This window comes from Oryzias latipes, chromosome 16, assembly GCF_002234675.1.
Source record: "Oryzias latipes chromosome 16, ASM223467v1".
Taxonomy (NCBI): domain Eukaryota; kingdom Metazoa; phylum Chordata; class Actinopteri; order Beloniformes; family Adrianichthyidae; genus Oryzias; species Oryzias latipes.
The window spans coordinates 7,417,481-7,435,072 of record NC_019874.2 but is presented as its reverse complement, the minus strand read 5'-3'; the positions used below and the strand labels follow the sequence as shown (position 1 = coordinate 7,435,072).

Below are 17,592 nucleotides of genomic sequence, written 5' to 3'. Positions count from 1 at the left end.
AAAAAATTCTGGTTTAAGTATAATTCCAAAAAAGATGGTTAATTGTTTCTGGATGTTCTTTGCAAAAAGTACAGTTAGGGTCAATTGTTTTAATGTATCTTAGCATGAATTGATTGGTGGGGTAAATTGTGTCTATCTATCATACATATTTGGATCACACTCCACGCTTTTCTCCAAATACTGTCTGGAACAAAACGTCTCCAGTAGGTTTTGTTAATTGGTATAGAAATGACATCCCTTTGAAACAACCACGTTTTTTTGTTGTAGTTGTTCTTGTGGGTAGAAGTAAAACTGATTTTTCCTGTGGTGGTGTCAGTCGCATCCATAGAGGGAATTTCTTCATTCCTAACAGTTTAGAACATTTGACATATTTCTTTGTAAACAGCATCAAACACAATGGCGTACTCTTTAGGAGTCACAGTATTTAGAATTGAATTCAGTATACATTGACAAATACTCATTCGTGTCAGAAAGCTACGAAAGCTGACCCACCAGCAGAATTTTTTTTCTCCAACCAATGTGGAAAAATAAAGATTTGTTCTTGTATAATGTGTAATTGTTGTTCCAAATAAAAAGTTGTGGGGAAAGAAATTGTGTTTGTATAAAAGTGGCCATGCAGGAAGAGTCGATTGTGGAATGCCGATAGTTTAGCTGGTATTTTATCACAGTACCGGTCAGCGTCGGTAGGTGGCGATCGCTCCCCGTTAGGTGAAAAACTTCCGTTAGAAAAAGAAGAAATGTGCTGACGTGGTGGTGGGCGGAGCCTCGGCTTAGCTTGTCGAAGTCAGCCTTCAACTTCACCGGTGAACGTCGTCGCTTCCACGGCCGAAACCGAGCTGAGGTCAGCGGGACAGACGCTGGAGGGAGCAGCGGCCCACAGGTGCGCTAACTGGCCCGACGGAGAGCGTTACGACTTCCTGTCAGAACCGAGCCGGAGCGAGGTCCGTCTGTGTCACGCTCTGTCTGTAGCACGCGCGTGATGATAACAAACAAAAGCTGCAGAAATGACTGAAACTTAAGTTCTGTGGAATTGTTTGGTTCTGTGTCGTGAAGACTTTGGTTCTGTGTCGTGAAGACTTTGGTTCTGTGTGTAATGTGGTGAAATTGTTCCTGTCAGGTGAGCCTGGGGAGCGTCATGGGGAAGAGAAGGGTTCCGGACCTGTACAGGTCTCCGTTTCCACTGTACGCCGTCAGAGTGGACCCGTCCACGGGGCTGCTGATCACAGCTGGAGGAGGAGGAGCCTCCAAGACGGGGATCAAGAACGCCGTGGTAAGAACATCACTGCAAGGTTCCACTATCCACCTGCAGGACTCCCCGGTCCACCTGCAGGACTCCCCGGTCCACCTACAGGACTCCCCGGTCCACCTGCAGGACTCCCCGCACCACCTGCAGGACTCCCCGCAGGACTCCCCCGGTCCACCTGCAGGACTCCCCCGGTCCACCTGCAGGACTCCCCCGGTCCACCTGCAGGACTCCCCGCAGGACTCCCCTGGTCCACCTGCAGGACTCCCCCGGTCCACCTGCAGGACTCCCCCGGTCCACCTGCAGGACTCCCCCGGTCCACCTGCAGGACTCCCCCGGTCCACCTGCAGGACTCCCCGCAGGACTCCCCCGGTCCACCTGCAGGACTCCCCCGGTCCACCTGCAGGACTCCCCCGGTCCACCTGCAGGACTCCCCCGGTCCACCTGCAGGACTCCCCGCAGGACTCCCCCGGTCCACCTGCAGGACTCCCCCGGTCCACCTGCAGGACTCCCCGCAGGACTCCCCCGGTCCACCTGCAGGACTCCCCCGGTCCACCTGCAGGACTCCCCCGGTCCACCTGCAGGACTCCCCGCAGGACTCCCCCGGTCCACCTGCAGGACTCCCCCGGTCCACCTGCAGGACTCCCCCGGTCCACCTGCAGGACTCCCCGGTCCACCTGCAGGACTCCCCGCAGGACTCCCCCGGTCCACCTGCAGGACTCCCCCGGTCCACCTGCAGGACTCCCCCGGTCCACCTGCAGGACTCCCACGGTCCACCTGCAGGACTCCACGGTCCACCTGCAGGACTCCACGGTCCACCTGCAGGTCCACGAGGCTGGAGGAGGAATTATCTTAAAGAAGTTGGTCCGACTAGGAGATCCTTGATACTAAAACCTGTTGACACTCCCTCACACATTTGAGTCACAGCAATCAACAGTAATTGGATCGTTCCAAGTGGACCTGTCTTAGAACAAACAGAACCAGAGCGGGTTTTTGGTGCAGAGGGAGAATCTACTCTGACCTAGAGTCCCACTGAGCAGACAGACGGCTCAGGAAGGGGCTGGCGCTGAAGGTGACCCGGTGCGGTTCTGCTGAATGAGTGTGAGGAACATCACGAGATGCTGTGTGTTTCAGCATTTCCTGGACCTACAGCTGGAGGGGGATCAGCAGTATAGCGCCACGCTGCTTCACGCTCATGATACGGACACGCGAGCCACCATGAACATGGCTGTGGGCGACGGTGTGCTTGCTGCCGGGCAGGACGGGACCTGCTGCCTCCTGACCTTCAAAGTCTGCTCTCCGAAGCAGAGAGGAGCTGCTCAGAGTGAAGGTGAGGCTTGCTGTTGAGCTGAAACTGACTGTGGTTCTGACCGTGGAAGCCTCAAGCATCTCATGGTGGAGGCTGGTGCTTTTCATGGGAGCAGGTTTCTGCTTCCAGGTGAACTTTTGTCTAACCTCAGGACCTTCTGTCTGAAGCTACGTTCACATCGGGCTCGGCAAATGACGTTCAAGCGACAACGTAAAGTCTCTGTAAATATGTGCGTTTCGGGCTTCTGCGTTCAAAACTCCCGCATTGACAAGTCGCTACGCAACTTTCTACGACTGTTTTCGGGCTCCACATACAAAAAGCGCTGCTATTGAGTCCTCGTTGAGGGACTGGATTAAACAGACGCGATTAGACAGAGGGACTGGGATTAGACAGTGATGTTTCTACCGCATCATATGGCTGGTGTGTACGTCATAAGGATGTATCGATCAATCAATCAATGAATCGATTTCTGTTCCTACGATCCGACCAGATCGATCTGTCTGAGGCAGATTCAAACATCATAAAACTGTCTCAGAAGGAAAGAAATCGATAACCGGTCTTAGAAAATTCCATTTGGATTGACACTTTGTAGGTTTATTTTACTACAACCAAAAAACGACCAAGTGTCACAGCTGACATCACACATGTGATGCAGCAAGACACGATGGAGCCATCGTTCCAGGCCAGCGTGTGGAAAACACGCGTCCGTGTTTTGTATGTAGAGCCACAAAACGGACTAAAAAAACCTGCGTAGCGACACGTGAACACAAAAGTTTGGAATGCGGAAGCCCAAAACATGCATACAAACAGGCCTTTACGTAGACTTTTGATTGGAAGTGGTTTCTTGAACGCACGCTTCCGAGGTCAGTGTGAATGTAGCTTGAAGGGAAGCATCTCCACCAAGAGTCTTTCTGTCTGATGATAGTCATCAAAAGCTTTGGCGTGTCTGTCCGCAGGAAACGACTCGCAGAAAGGAAGTGTCCGGCAGCGAGATGTGAAGCGGCGCGCAGGTGAGGAGGCGGAGCCTGGAGGGCGTGGCTCAGACACGAGAGCAGAGACCCCGAACATCGTTGTGACCCACCTGGCTGATGTGCAGTCGGACCTGAACCCCCAGGAGCCGCTCCAGAAGGTGGTCCGGTTCAGTCCTGACAAGAGTCTGCTCCTGACTGGAGGCACCGATGGACATGTCCGTGTGTGGGAGGTGAGTGTTCAGCGAGGGGTTCCCAGTCCTCTGGACTCTGCCAGGATCTCCTGACAGTCCTGAGAGGTTCAGTTTAGGAAGCAGTAAAGGCAAACACCTGGAAATGTAGACTAGATCAGTGTTTTTCAAGCAGTGTGCCGTGGGAAATTGCCCTCATTAATTGATCTAAAAACATTTCCCATCTCCAGGAAATCAGCTCTTTGTTCATCCAAACGGGCCCTGATAAAACACTGAGTAGTTAGGGATATAAAAGAGATCGTAAAAGACTTTTTTCTTTGTGTTTATTTGATTCTATTAAAGACATTTTGATAAGAATGACGTTACCGTGATTTAGCTTCAACTAAAGCCGTTTTCTGAAAAGTCCCGTCCCTTTAACTGTCTCCTCCAATCATTCTTGGAGTCTTAATCACATGTCATCAGTCTGACCAATCAGAAGTCGTTAAAGTCTTTACTTCCTTGTTCTAAATCTGCTCATAAAGTCTCTCAGTTCTAACAAAAATACCAGCTAAAGCTCGTCTTTAGCGGTGTAGCTTTCCACAGAATCTGGTATCAGACCGTGGAACAAGTGAACAAAACAATGAAGCTCTATCTGCGTTCGGTGGATTTTTGCACTACATCTCCCATGATGCATTGGGTTAAAGTGACAACGTCTCAGCGCACAATGAGTCGTCCTTGTTAAACGTCTTGAAACAACAACGAACACTCAGTTTTTAAATCTTCTAACTTAACCTTTTATTACATATTTTAGAAAAAACAGCTGCAACTTCCAGCTTTTTCTGCCACAATTATCACAAATATGCCTGTGAGATTGCAGAGGGGCTGTAGATCAATCCAGACTGAGTTTCTCCTTTTCTTTTTTTTTTTTATGCTGGTGTGCCGCAGGATTTTTGTCAAGGTTAAAGTGTGCCGTGGCTCAGAAAAGCTTGAAAAACACTGAGCCAGAGGATCTGGAAACCAAACCAGAAAACCGCACGGCCTCACCTGCCGTCATGAGATGGATCCTGATGATAAAATAAAAATACAGTGGGGCAAAAAAGTATTCAGTCAGCCACTCGTTGTGCAGGTTCTCCCACTGTTTTTTCTCAGTTTGTCTTTTCGTTAAGGTTTACCTATGATAAAAACTGACAGGCCTCTCTAAGTTATTAATCTGTGGTACGATGAGTATCAGGCATCATTTGTACTCTGTTTACGAAAAGATTTCACAACTTCTGTAATGAGTTTAATAAATCGATGATTTTTTAAAAAATAAACAAATGAATTAATCTTTTTAATGAAAATAAACATTTCTATTACTTCTGAATTTTGTTAACTTGGCTAGATGGACATTTCCATTGAGCGACTCCACATGCGTCAAGAAAGAGAATCTAGTAGTTTTCCAAAATAAAACGTTAGAATCAGAATATAAGTAAATCAAAGTAAATGTAGTAAATGTTTCTTTCTCTGCGGCCCGGTACCAACTATCTACAGCCAATCAGGACGCAGAACACAATGAGCTGCAAAAAAAGAAAAGGGAAGTGGCACAAAATGAAGCAACAGCGCAGATGATGAGCTGCGTCTTAGAGAGGCAGCTCTCTAAATATTGTTAGAAACCGCCACAGGCTGCTGTGCATGAACCCAGCGGTTTAGTACGCTAAATGTGTGAATGCTGGAAACATTCAGACTCGGATCCTCTTCTTGTTCTGAGCTGCTCTCCTTCTGTCACAGTTGGAGGTGAAAGCTGGCCTCCAGCTCCTGACACGCTCATGTTGGGACTCTCACGTCCTCCTAGACTCTTGCAGAAGCCCTGGGTCTCTGCCGGGCTGTGGAAGCGACTGGACTGATCAGTTGCTTGTTTCCTACAGTTCCCGTCTCTGAAGAAGAAGCTGGACTTCAAAGCGCACGAAGGCGAGATTGAAGACTTGGATCTGAGTCCTGGGAATAAGGTGAAGCTCCGTCACCTCCGTCTGTGAGCGCGTTCTGGTGCTTCTCATGCATATTTTCTCTGTTTCTCTGCAGCATCTTGTGACTGTGGGCCGGGACTTTGCGTGCAGCGTGTGGAGTGGTAACCAGATGGCTGCAGCTCTGAACTGGGAGGAAACCACGCCCCAAGTGGCTCCAAAGTCTCACAGATATTTGGCTTGCAGGTCAGCAAAGACGAATCAAGCAGTGAACGTTGCCGAGGGTGAGCTGGTCGACGTGAGCTTGTTTGTTCCAGGTTTGGGAGGGTGGAGGACCAGAAGGATGCTCTGAGGCTTTACACAGTCCAGATCCCTCACAAACGAAGCCGGAAACCTGCAGCCTGTTACCTCACCAAGTGGGACAGCAAAAGCTTCCTGCCCATGCTGACGTCTGCCTGCGGCGTGGAGGTCTTCTCCTGTCTGACCGTCAGGTAGAGCAGTGTTTTTCAACCTTTTTTGAGCCACGGCACACTTTAACCTTGACAAAAATCCTGCGGCACACCAGCATCCAAAAAAAAAAAAAAAAAGTAGAAACTCATAGTCTATATTGATCTACAGCCCCTCTGCAATCTCACATGCATGTTTGTGATGATTGTGGCAGAAAAAGCTGGAAGCTGCAGCGGTTTTTCTAAAAGATGTCATAAAAGTTAAACTAGAAGATTAAAAAACTGTTTGTGTGTTCGTTGTGGTTTTAAGACGTTAAGAAGAGAGACTTATTGTGCGCCGAGACGCTGTCACTTTAACCCAATGCATCATGGGAGATGTAGTGCAAAAATCCGGCGAACGCAGACAGACTTGCGTCTCTGAGCTTCATTGTTTTGTTCACTTGTTCCACGGTCTGATACCAGATTCTGTGGAAAGCTACACCGCTAAAGACGAGCTTTAGCTGGTATTTTTGTTAGAACTGAGAGACTTTATGAGCAGAATCAGAACAAGGAAGTGAAGACTTTAACCACTTCTGATTGGTCAGACCGATGACATGTGATTAAGACTCCAAGAATGATTGGAGGAGACAGTTAAAGGGGCGGGACTTTTCAGAAAACAGTTGAAGCTGCTGCTAAATCATGGTACTGTCATTCTTATCAAAATTTCTTTAATAGAATCAAATAAACACAAAGAAAAAGGTATTTTACTATCTTTCATATTCCTAACTACTCAGTGTTTTATCAGGGCCTGTTTGGATGAACAAAGAGCTGATTTCCTAGAGATGGTAAATGTTTTTAGATCAGTTAATGAGGGCAATTTCCCACAGCACACTGGTTGTAAAACACTGAGGTAGAGGATCCACGTCTCCTCTGGTCACAGATGGTTTTTGGTTTCTTTCAGCAGATGATACAGAGTCTCATTATTATTTAAAATAATCCAAATTCAACCACAAAGCATTGAATCCAAACATGTTCCCAGCATGTATGTTGTTAGTAGAGAATGGGTGTAACCGATGTTTACCTCAGCAGAAGTGTTGGACTTTTGAAAGTGTTTGTAGATGTTTGAGGTTGATGCAGCTGTCCCTGAAGGCCCACTCCCATCATCTGCTCATCTCTTTTCACAGTGTTCTGATTTTAGGCCAAATCCACAAACCTATGTGGATTTCTAGAACAAAGTTTCTGCAGGAGTTCATCAGAAACTCACCTCTGAGTTGTGGCTGAGACAGCTGGCACGGAGTGAGCCCGCCTTCATTTCCCATCATCCATCTGCTAACACTCCCCCCCCCCACTAGCGTACAGCCTCTCACACCCCCAAACTAAGATCGCATTTGGGATGTAGAAAATAGGCCAGTCTCCCTGCTCTGCTTCATTCTGATGCATCCTTAAATTTCCCCTTGTTGGATTAATAAAGTATAATTGGATCTAATCCACTGGCAGACAAATGGATCCATGTGCGCCTTTGTTTTCCTCGTCTGAGCTGGACTCTGGATCAGAACTGTACTGATAGCTCTGATATGAATCACAGTTTTTGTTGTACCGCTAATGTTCGGTTTGGGGTGTTAAAGGCAGCAAGCTAACAGGAGAGAGTGAGAACAGATGGATGATGGGAAATGAAGACGGGTTCACAGACTCTGAACTGGAACGTTCTCCTGAAGTTTCTGCGGTTTCCCTCTTTCTGCGATGAACTTCGGCTTCTCTTCCACAGCGACTCCGGGACGTTTCTGGGTCTTGGGACGGTGACAGGATCTGTGGCGATCTACATCGCCTTCTCCCTACAGGTATGAGCAAGTACAGGACTCACCTGAGCAACGGCGTGCTGACGGCGCTGTATTTCTGTGTGCAGAGGCTGTATTATGTCCAGGAATCCCACGGCATCGTGGTGACGGATCTGGTCTTCCTGCCCAACACCCTGAAGGGCAGGAGCATCAAGGGCACCAACGAAGCCGTCATGCTGAGCGTGGCTGTAGACAGTCGCTGTCAGGTGCACGCTGTTGCCCGCCGCAGTAAGTCCATCCTCATCGGCGCTCAGCAGGAAGCTGCTTGACCTCCACTCATCTGGTTTTGTGGCTTTGCCCTCAGGAGATTTCCCCGTCTGGCTGCTCCTCTTCCTCTGCGGGCTGCTGGTGGTGGCAGCCGTCCTCCTCCTGCAGCACCTCTTTCCTGGGCTGCTTTAGGCGGATGCTGACGCTGGCGGGGTTTGGACTTTGCCGTCAGGTGCAGCTCTGCTAGACGTCCTGATCTGCTCAGTGGTCTCAGGGCAGGAGCGTTGGTGATTTGACCTGTCTGGCCCTAAAGGTCACTGCAGGCTCGACCTTGATGTTCCCCACAGAAAAATACATGTTTGTACAAACGTGGAGCAGGAGGTTTACACAACTGTTTGTAAAACCACACAACCGAACGGCTGCCCGCTCTCCTCTGACTTGTCTGAATGAAGCAGCATTAATGTTTGTGGTCGGGAAGCAGAAAAAACTGAATGAGACTAAAAGCTCTAAATCCTCCTGATTTTATGAATTTTAACTTTCAAATTCGTTTTCTACTGAGAAGATGCATAAAGGTGGTGACGGCACAGGTCTCTGAGAAAGGTGTTCGGGGTTCTAGCAACACGAAAACGGTGTCTATGGTGTCGTTACGGAATGATGGGATGCGGCTTTAGCAGAAATGTCAGCTCTTCAGGGCCTCTCCTAGTCTGAGACCAAGAGATGCCAGAAGATGACGCTTCCCTTCAGCAGATGTTTGTCTCTAAATCCTCGAACTCCTGAAAGATGGTTTCTGTTCACACGCTCAGAATTGATGTGAGGATCGCTGCGGCGACCCCGAAGGGATGTGGCGAAAGGTGAACATCAATCCTGCTGAGCCGAGGAGAAAAGCTTCAGTTAGAGCCTGAGTGACAGCAGCTGTTTCCATCACACGCAGAAAACCTCACCATAATTCTACAAATGTTTAAAAAACACAATTACACTGTTTCCATTAAATTATCATTATGTGAATAAACACGAACCGACTCACGCGATAAGTCATTCGGATGTGATCAATACTTTGACAGCAGATACATTCAGATTTCTGTATTTTCTAGCGCTCATCTATCATCTAACAAAGGAGACGTCTGCTGTGGATCCAACATTTCCACACGACACGCTCAACGTCTGATGAGCTGTGTAGCTGCAGGACCTCTGGTGGCGGCTGCTGTTCAATAAGCGCAACGCCATCCGCCATCATTACAGTTTTGAATTTCGACATGTCTCAAAAGCATCTCCTCCAAGCGTGAGAACTTTTTTCCCCCCCGATAAATGCCATTTTTTTTTCCGAAATAGTCGTGTTTCCATGAGGCGGATGCCTCATCGCAAATCCAATCTGCACAATTCCGTGGTCGGTGGAAAGGCAGTTAATAGTGATGATGATGATGATGATGATGTGGCACTTTGACCACAGGTCAGCTCTCAGTGAAGAAAGAACGATCATTTGGAAATAAAAATGCATCCAGAGAATAATTCATTGTAACAAATAAAAGGTAAGAAATGGTTTGTGGTTTAATGTTTTTTTCTCGTTTCCAATTTGATGTTGGGAAGAAAATCTGAAACATAATCGAGACCAAAATAACGGAACAAAAAAGGATTTTACAGATCAATGATCCACGTGTGATCAAAGTCATCAGCATGAAAACTTCTAGCAGCTGTTGACGGAGGCGGAAAACCACTTTTAATTCATCCATTGAATGCGTTTAGCAGCTGAACTAATAGCAGTGAAGGTTTACTAACTAACTTAGCTCTAGAGAAATCCTCTGAACAGAAAGGACTGCTCGTGTTTGGATGTGCTAGACAAAAAGGGGGGTGAAGTGTCTTTTTTTCCCAGCATCCATTGGGGCTCATTTCACCAGAACCGTTGGTTCAGTTCTATGGAAATGGTTCGGTTTTGCACCCGGCAACACAAACTGCACTCTGCAAAAACAGTTTGACCTTGAAAAAAACAAAACACAAACATGCTCTTGCTGACATTACACTAAGTTTATGTTTGGAATGTGGTCACTGTTGTATAAACTTAGCGCTTATGTTCTATTTGGCTGCAAACGTTAAAATCAGAATCCAAATTTGGTTTAAAAAAAGTGGAGATGATATTTGTGGTCCATATCGCCCTGCTGGACCTTAAGCCATGCTGAGTGAAGCCTATTGACTGGATAAATACAGTAACCTCAAACAGTTGAATCAAGTGCGAGTTTTCCAACTCAAAAGCCCTCTCCGCAGTGACACCTAGTGGTCATGAGTGGCACTGCATTTAACAGGGTAGTAACAAAGCTCTATTCACCGTTCCTGGCTTGCTGTCATTGGCTTAATGTTTGTATATGGGTTTATTTCTTTTCCTGTGTAATGTGTTTAATCTGACAGCTATTTCACTGTGATGTTCATCCTTCTAAAAACTTACATATAAATCTCAAAAGATATTTTGAATTTGATGGAGATTACAGTGACGTGCCATCAGGTGAGGCAAGTGAGGCACAGCCTCACCTGTCATAACCGTGATAAAATAGAAAAAAGGTAAATTAAATAAATATTATGTCCAAATGATCTGTGTTAAATATACACTTTCAGTCAACCCAACACGTTTTCCACAGTTTGAAGTAAAATCGCCGAATTTGAGTGTTGCGCGATAGCAGACGGTGCGGAAACTCCGGGTGAGGCTCTGAAGTATGGAGTTAATTCAGTCTCAATAATCAGAAATGCACACAACCTGTTTTACAAATACTATACTGAAGTGCTGCCCCTCATGTCTGACGGCAGGACTCCATGTTTAACAGAGACATGCGGTGGAAACACTGCTGTAGGCCCGCAGATAAGGCTCTAGGTGAGGCTGGCCTCGCCAGCAGGGGGCAGACGTGAGCTGACAGCGGCTTTTTATTTACACTGGTGCTGTAGAAACAGAACAGAAAGAGGAGATGGCTATATTGAGAGGGAGAAACTCAAATAAACTAAAGGAAAATAAGGAAGACTTTTCCAACAGATCATAGAGCCTTCTGTGAAGAACGATCAAGACATGGACTCAAAAAGTAAGGCCAAACATGTTTTTCAATGTATGTTTTCAAAAAATTAACATGGGAGTAAGTGGAAAAAAATGTAAGTAAAATCATTTATTTTATTTTTATGATCATTTTCACAACAATATTTGATAAATGATTAAAACACCAGAATTTGAAGTTGGAAAGATACCAGAAAGAGTTACTGAGGGTCTAAATGAAATGTGTGCTGAACACACCTGTTTACTTTCATTTATTTACAGTATATATGAATAATTTATAAGGGAGCCAGTTTAGCTTGTGCTGGTTTGCAGCACCTTTCCGTCTGCGAAACCTGGGTTCAAATCCAGGCTGCTCCCTATTCCCTTCTCTGCTTCTGTGACGGTCCCAAGCCCGGATAAATTGAGAGGGTTGCGTCAGGAAGGGCATCCGGCGTAAAACATTGCCAAGTTCACCATGCGACTCCTCCTCGGTTGTTTTGCTGTGGCGACCCCTGATGGGAAAAGTCAAAAGAGAAAGAAGATATATGAATAATTTATACACAAGAAGAGTGTTCTATCCATGTCAATAAAAGAAACATTCTCTGTAGGACAAATATGTTCTTGTGTGTATTTTATAAGCTGTTGGCTGCCGTTGGATGAAAGGTGAAATATTTAGTTCTTTCATTGTAAATCTGAGTCCTGAGGAGTCAGTGCTTCACCAGCCATCAACCTCACCCCACGTCACTGATGGAGAATATGTTTGAAGGATGGTGACGGGCTAAAAGGCAGCAAGTGTGCCAACATTTTGGTGGCAGAGTGGGACAAATTCTGCAATGCAAAAATGTTCTCTGAAGTCTTTCTGTTGCTATAGATGTTTGGTTGTCTCTGGGGTGTGTGGTGGTTTGGAGGACTCTTCATGGGAACGATATTTCTGTTAGACTCAAATCCAAAAGAGTACATTTCCTAGATACAACCACACACAAAGGACCAAAGTGGACATGACAGTTTTCTTTACTCCTACACACACCTTTTTATTTAAAACTAGTTTTAAATGAGCATTCTTTGCAGGGCTGCCTGGTCCAGGCTCAATTACTTTGACTTTACAGAATTAGCGTTCAGTCATCAAAGTGACTTCAGAGCTCATCTGTTCTTCATCCAGCAGAGGGAAGTCTGCCTTTTCTCAGACCTTTTTTCGTCCCTTTTAACGGACTAAACCCACAGATGTTCCCCCTCACTTCCCGTGGTCGGAGTCTTTTTCAGAGTTTCAGACTGGAGGTTTGTTGAGAGTCCTGCCAGACTCGGGTACTTATGATTGATTGATTGATTGGTTGATTGATTGATTGATTTGATTTATTTAAGTGTCATGCACTAATATGCCTAGCCCACACGGGCTTGTATGACACTGAAAAACAAAATACACAATACATAAAGATACATCCCCATCACAAAAAAATCCAATAACCCCCCTAATCAGAGTCTAACAGAATACAAAGTGTCCATTCTTATTGTCCATGCCTTTGACACAAAATTTGCCAAACAAAAGATTTCATTTTCAAAAAGCCAACGTAAAATTTCTTATGAAAGTAATAATGTTAAGAAATGGACGAGTTTGTAGATTTGATGTGAGAACTTTCGCACCAAAAATCTGCATCTGTGTGTAAAAATCTTCTGCTGAAAAGTTTGACAAACAAAATCACAACTGACAAACTACCATTTGCTTGTGTTCTTTCAGCGTTACAACCTCAAATCTGTGATTACAGCTGCTCGAATCTGCTGCTGCGAATCCCAACTGCGCTCAGACTTTTGACAGATTCTTTGCGGGACATTTGTGTTAAAACTGATCCCTGTCCGATAATGCAACAAGGGGGGAGTGGGGTCAGAGGAGGGGGGAGTCAACCAATCAGAGGACTTGGTAAAGTTAGAAAGATCTGCACAGATTCAGACTGCTGGGCTCAATGACTCTTCTGATAAACATTCAAATGTGACAAGCATTTCAATCATTTGGTATTTACAAAGAGAGTGAACCACAAATGCATGTCTAAAGAGGTTTTTTTGGCTCTTAATGAGAATTGTTCTCTTCCAGCTGTACAGTGTTTATGTTCAAATCTAGATTTAAAACATTCATGTTTAGCCGTGTATAAAACTGAACTCTATTCATTTTCTTTTCTCTTTCCTTTCTTTTAAAGTACATTTTATAATGATTATGTATGTTTTTACTCTTTGCACTGTTATGTATTGTGATTTTAAGACATTTTCCTTTATTGCATCCTTTTATCTTCATAAAGTTTGTTTAACAGTATTTTTGAGTCGGTATTAAAGTCAGATTTCTAAAGAATGGCGGACGAAGCGGGAGAAGTTTGCATTATCACAAATTAACGCACTGCGTGCGTTAGGCCTGCACAATATACCGCAAATTTATCGGTATCGCGACATTAAGCTGTGCAATATGCAAACCGCAAAAGACGGCGAAAATCGCAATAAATGTTTACCTTAAATGTGCTAAAAACAATCTCATGGCAGCTTGAAATATTGAACAAATGAAATAAATCCCTTTATGCATTTAACCAATCGGAAGGACCCGTTTACGTTGTTGATCAATCAGATGAGCCCTTTTATGTTTGATGTTTGCCTCCTATGTCGACAAGGGTCATTTGGAGTCTAATTTTTGTACTGTTGCATTGAAATGGAAATGATCCTTTTGGTTGGTTTGATATTTGTTTATATACATATATTATAAATTATATCGTTATCACAATATTAATCACCAATATCGCATATCGCGAGTTTTCCTCATATCGTGCAGCCCTAGCGTGCGTTAATTTGTGATAATGCACACTTCTCCCGCTTATACTATGGCCACTTACCAAAGAAAAAAAATATTCAAACAGTTTTTAGTATTTTATTCTTGGTATTTTTTTGGTCTAGATCGCTTTTTTCACAAATAGCGGACTATTTGATACGTGGTGCGGCGTGTTGTCACAGTAACATGACGACTGTGCCGACCTCGACTGCAGCGGCAAAGGAAAGCAGTTTTTATGCTGATTGTCACGTTGAATAAAGCCTCAGTTCAGAGAGAAAGTTCACCTTTTACCGCTTGTTTCTGTCCACATGATCAACAAAAGTTTGTTTTTAAAGAACCTGGCACAGTGATACAGAACAGTTAAACTATATGTGACCGGAACTTCTTTTTCAGATGTATATTGTCGCTTTTAATCCACACCCAGCAGCCAATCAGAATCGAGCATTCACCCTGACCACGGTAAAGTATTTTTGAATTGTTTTGTGTGCTGAAGTAGGAAACATGTTCACTGCATAGACTGCAGTCAGAGCGGTTTAGAATATTATTTGCTAGTACTGAGTATCAAGGAAGAAGTTTTTAGGAATGACCCAGCTATAGATTTGAACCCAAACCCCCCAGTGTCTGAATGGACACTGTCCCACTAGCCTGCTGTGCTGGTTGTCATGTCCTCAGCAACTACTGCTGAACTACCTGCGATGGTGGAGGGACAGTCCTGAGATCAGCAGCTGCCTGTCTCCCTCGTCTGTGCTCCGCCTCCTGCACCACGCCGTCCTCCCCCAGCGGGACCACGCCGGCAGCAGGGCGCTCATCTACAGGATGGGTCTGTACAGGTGTCCTCACGCATCAGGAGCTTCACTGACATGGCCGTGCTCGCAGTGATGATGCAGCAGAACAGTTTGTGACATTTTGCTTTGGCTTAGAATTGTAAGGACTGAGACCACAGATGATGGTTCTGACATCCATACAAGAACTGGAAGAACCACAGCAGGCCGTCCTGGACAGAACTCACCGATGGTTCCTGATGTTCCTGCTCTCAGACGGTGGCTGTTCTGCGTTAACGTTCAGAAATGGTTGTAGTTCAACAGAAAAACTGAAGAGGGCGCAGTCCGCTTTTCAAAAGACTTTCCTGTTAAAAGGAGCACCACGTGGTCTGAAGTATCAGGAGTCTGACGATACGTCGCGTATCCCGATACGCATCCAATGATCCCATACATACCGCGATATTGTACCAGAACACTTTTTTTTGACTGAGGAAGTATTTTCAATATTTCTAAATGTAGCTTCTCCAGGAGCCTGAACGGTGCTTCAAGAATAAAAGGGGGAAAAAAAGAACACTAATTCTTTTACCGAAACCTTAAAGTGTGATGACGAGGGAGCATGACAGGCTGAAGGAGATGCTTTAATGTGCTTAAGATGCTTTATTTACATGACAGTCTGCACTGCAGCTGCAGCTTCGTTTGCTCAGACACGGAAGTAAACATGGATTTGACTGCTCCTCGACATGACGTTGGCCTTTTTTCAGAGTGTTGTTCACATCAGTCTGATCCATCAGTTCGCTGAACTAGAATCTATTGCTGGGAGGTTCTGCAGAACTTTAACCCGCTTGGCCGACAGCATTTGCCTGCTGCTCCGTGCTTTAGCCGCTGCACAGCTGCAGGGCTTCACTTGTTCTTATCTGACCTAAAAAGCACTGCAATCCGCTTTTTTATATGTTACTGGCAGCAACATGGCTCAGAGTTTTGGTTTGGTATCCATCCCAAGTAAAAACTAAGTAATTCATGTCTCATAACAACAAAACAAGCTGCTTCTCTCTGAGATCTTGTTGTTGTTTTGTGCGTGTAGAGCTGCTCAAACTCCGTGTGCTCTGCTGCCAACTAGCGGTCGGAGGTCAAAGTGGAAAACAAGAGTCAGACGCTGAAGGACACTCAGAAATAATTACATAAAAATCGTCCTGACAGTATTTTAAATCGATTCAAGTATCACTAAGTGAAATATTGCGATATATCGCCAAATCGATTTTTTCCTACACCCCTAGTCTGAAGTGGATCAGTGATCTGTGTTCCACAGTAGAACTTGTCTTCCAACAGAAGTCATCGGTCGGAACATGTGAGGTATGTGGAAAAACACCACCGTGTCTGAGAATAGAAGAACCCAAGAAGTCACTTTCTTTCTCTGCTCCGTAATCCTGAATGAAACCGATGACTCCTACATGTTCAGGGAGGTTCCTTTCTTCAAACAAGATCCAAACAATCAGGTATCTCAATCAACTCCATTTGAATTACATGTGAAATAAATAAAAAATAAAGTTTTAAGAAATCCCAAGATATAGATGGATGTTTCAGTCATCTCTGTTCTTAAAATTTTCTCACTAAACACACAGTAGCTCAAACACAACATGGGAATTAATTTGCTTATTAATAAAATATCGGTATCCACGGTGACCACTTTGTTTTTATGCAGAATCAAATAGACTAGAATCTATTTGTTCCATGCTGTTCTATTCTGTAACAGTTCAGAGTGAAGTTGTTATCTGACAAACTATTGGTTGCCACGTCGATGGAATATTATTTTTGGTTTAAGGAATCAGTTCTGAAAAAGTTCAGTTTGTGCTCAGACTTCACTGAAGACGGTACAAAAGCGACTTTTCCCCAAGTTTCTGAAGAAAGTGATTCAGGCCTGAAAGGTGAGTTTAGAGCTTTTTCCTGTCTGTAGTTCCTTCTTATTTTAAAAACTTTTCTTTATGAACACAAACGTTTCCGTGCATTTAGCTCAGATAATGTTAGCATTCACTCCAGATACGTTTAGTTGTTATCTTGATAATATAACACATTAACTCAATGATCTTAATTTTACATATCAGGTCTTACATTAATAAGTTCAAGAGCTTTTATTGATCTATTTCTGCTAAACCTTTTTTAAAGGACGTGACTGTAGAGAAGAAGGTAAAGCTGGAATTGTCATGTGGATGAAAACAGTTGTTAAAAATGAGAAACGTTTGCCAATCCTGTACTTATCTTCTTTTTCGCATGCCAATATTCACAGATGTTTCCAGTTCCTTCGTATCTCCAGGACCACGACTACTGCTGGAGGCCGACGAGGAAGGTAAACAGACATCTGCTGTTGAGAAATGATGCTAAATATTACGAATCAAATCCCAGAATCTCCATGTTATTGACTGGATCTCACTGTAGGTTAGTGCATGTTAGATCTTTAGGATTTGCCTGGAAGACCAGCTGTGTTTTTTATGACTGTAGGTTCAAAACCTCCATGAAAGATGATTGTCTCATTTCTCAGCACAAGTTTATGCAAATCAAGTTGTGTTTGTGCGTCTTGATTGATGGCAGCTAGGAGACAAAACTGTCATCAATCGGACTCATTTTTGAGTCATCAGATCAAAACTAGAATCATTTGTCTCAAATTCCAATGATCCGATTATTTAGACGAGATTCCCAAACCCTCTGACCTTCCAGATGTGTCTGTGGTGTTTCTCTGAGATCCGTTCTTTGTGGTGGTTTGTGTTCCAGAGACAGTGGGAGCAGCAGGACAGCAGCTCAGGAAGTGAAGACGAACCTCCAGCCAGAAGGCCGCGTCCAGAGCCAGATGTGAGCATTCCAGATGTCTGTAGAAGAGTTCCTTTCATTTGAAAAGAAACAAACCTGTAGTGTCACACACAGCTCCACCCGCTGCAGGT

The 17,592-nt window shown here is 44.7% G+C and overlaps 1 protein-coding gene across 2 annotated transcripts; it reads left to right on the top strand.

The window, feature by feature from the left end:
* Positions 1-734: 734 nt before the first annotated feature.
* Positions 735-9,634, top strand: preb (prolactin regulatory element binding). 2 transcript variants are annotated; one of them, XM_011484920.3, is made up of 10 exons: positions 735-880; positions 1,118-1,270; positions 2,378-2,573; positions 3,509-3,753; positions 5,595-5,675; positions 5,749-5,876; positions 5,948-6,121; positions 7,821-7,893; positions 7,959-8,118; positions 8,195-9,634. In XM_011484920.3, the coding sequence occupies exons 2-10, from the start codon at positions 1,136-1,138 to the stop codon at positions 8,287-8,289; spliced, it is 1,287 nt and encodes a 428-aa protein (XP_011483222.1). In that variant the 5' UTR covers positions 735-880; positions 1,118-1,135; the 3' UTR covers positions 8,290-9,634. The 2 variants fall into 2 exon arrangements, with proteins under 2 accessions (XP_011483222.1, XP_004077683.1); XM_004077635.4 differs by having other exon boundaries at positions 735-941.
* The last annotated feature ends 7,958 nt before the right edge of the window (positions 9,635-17,592 follow it).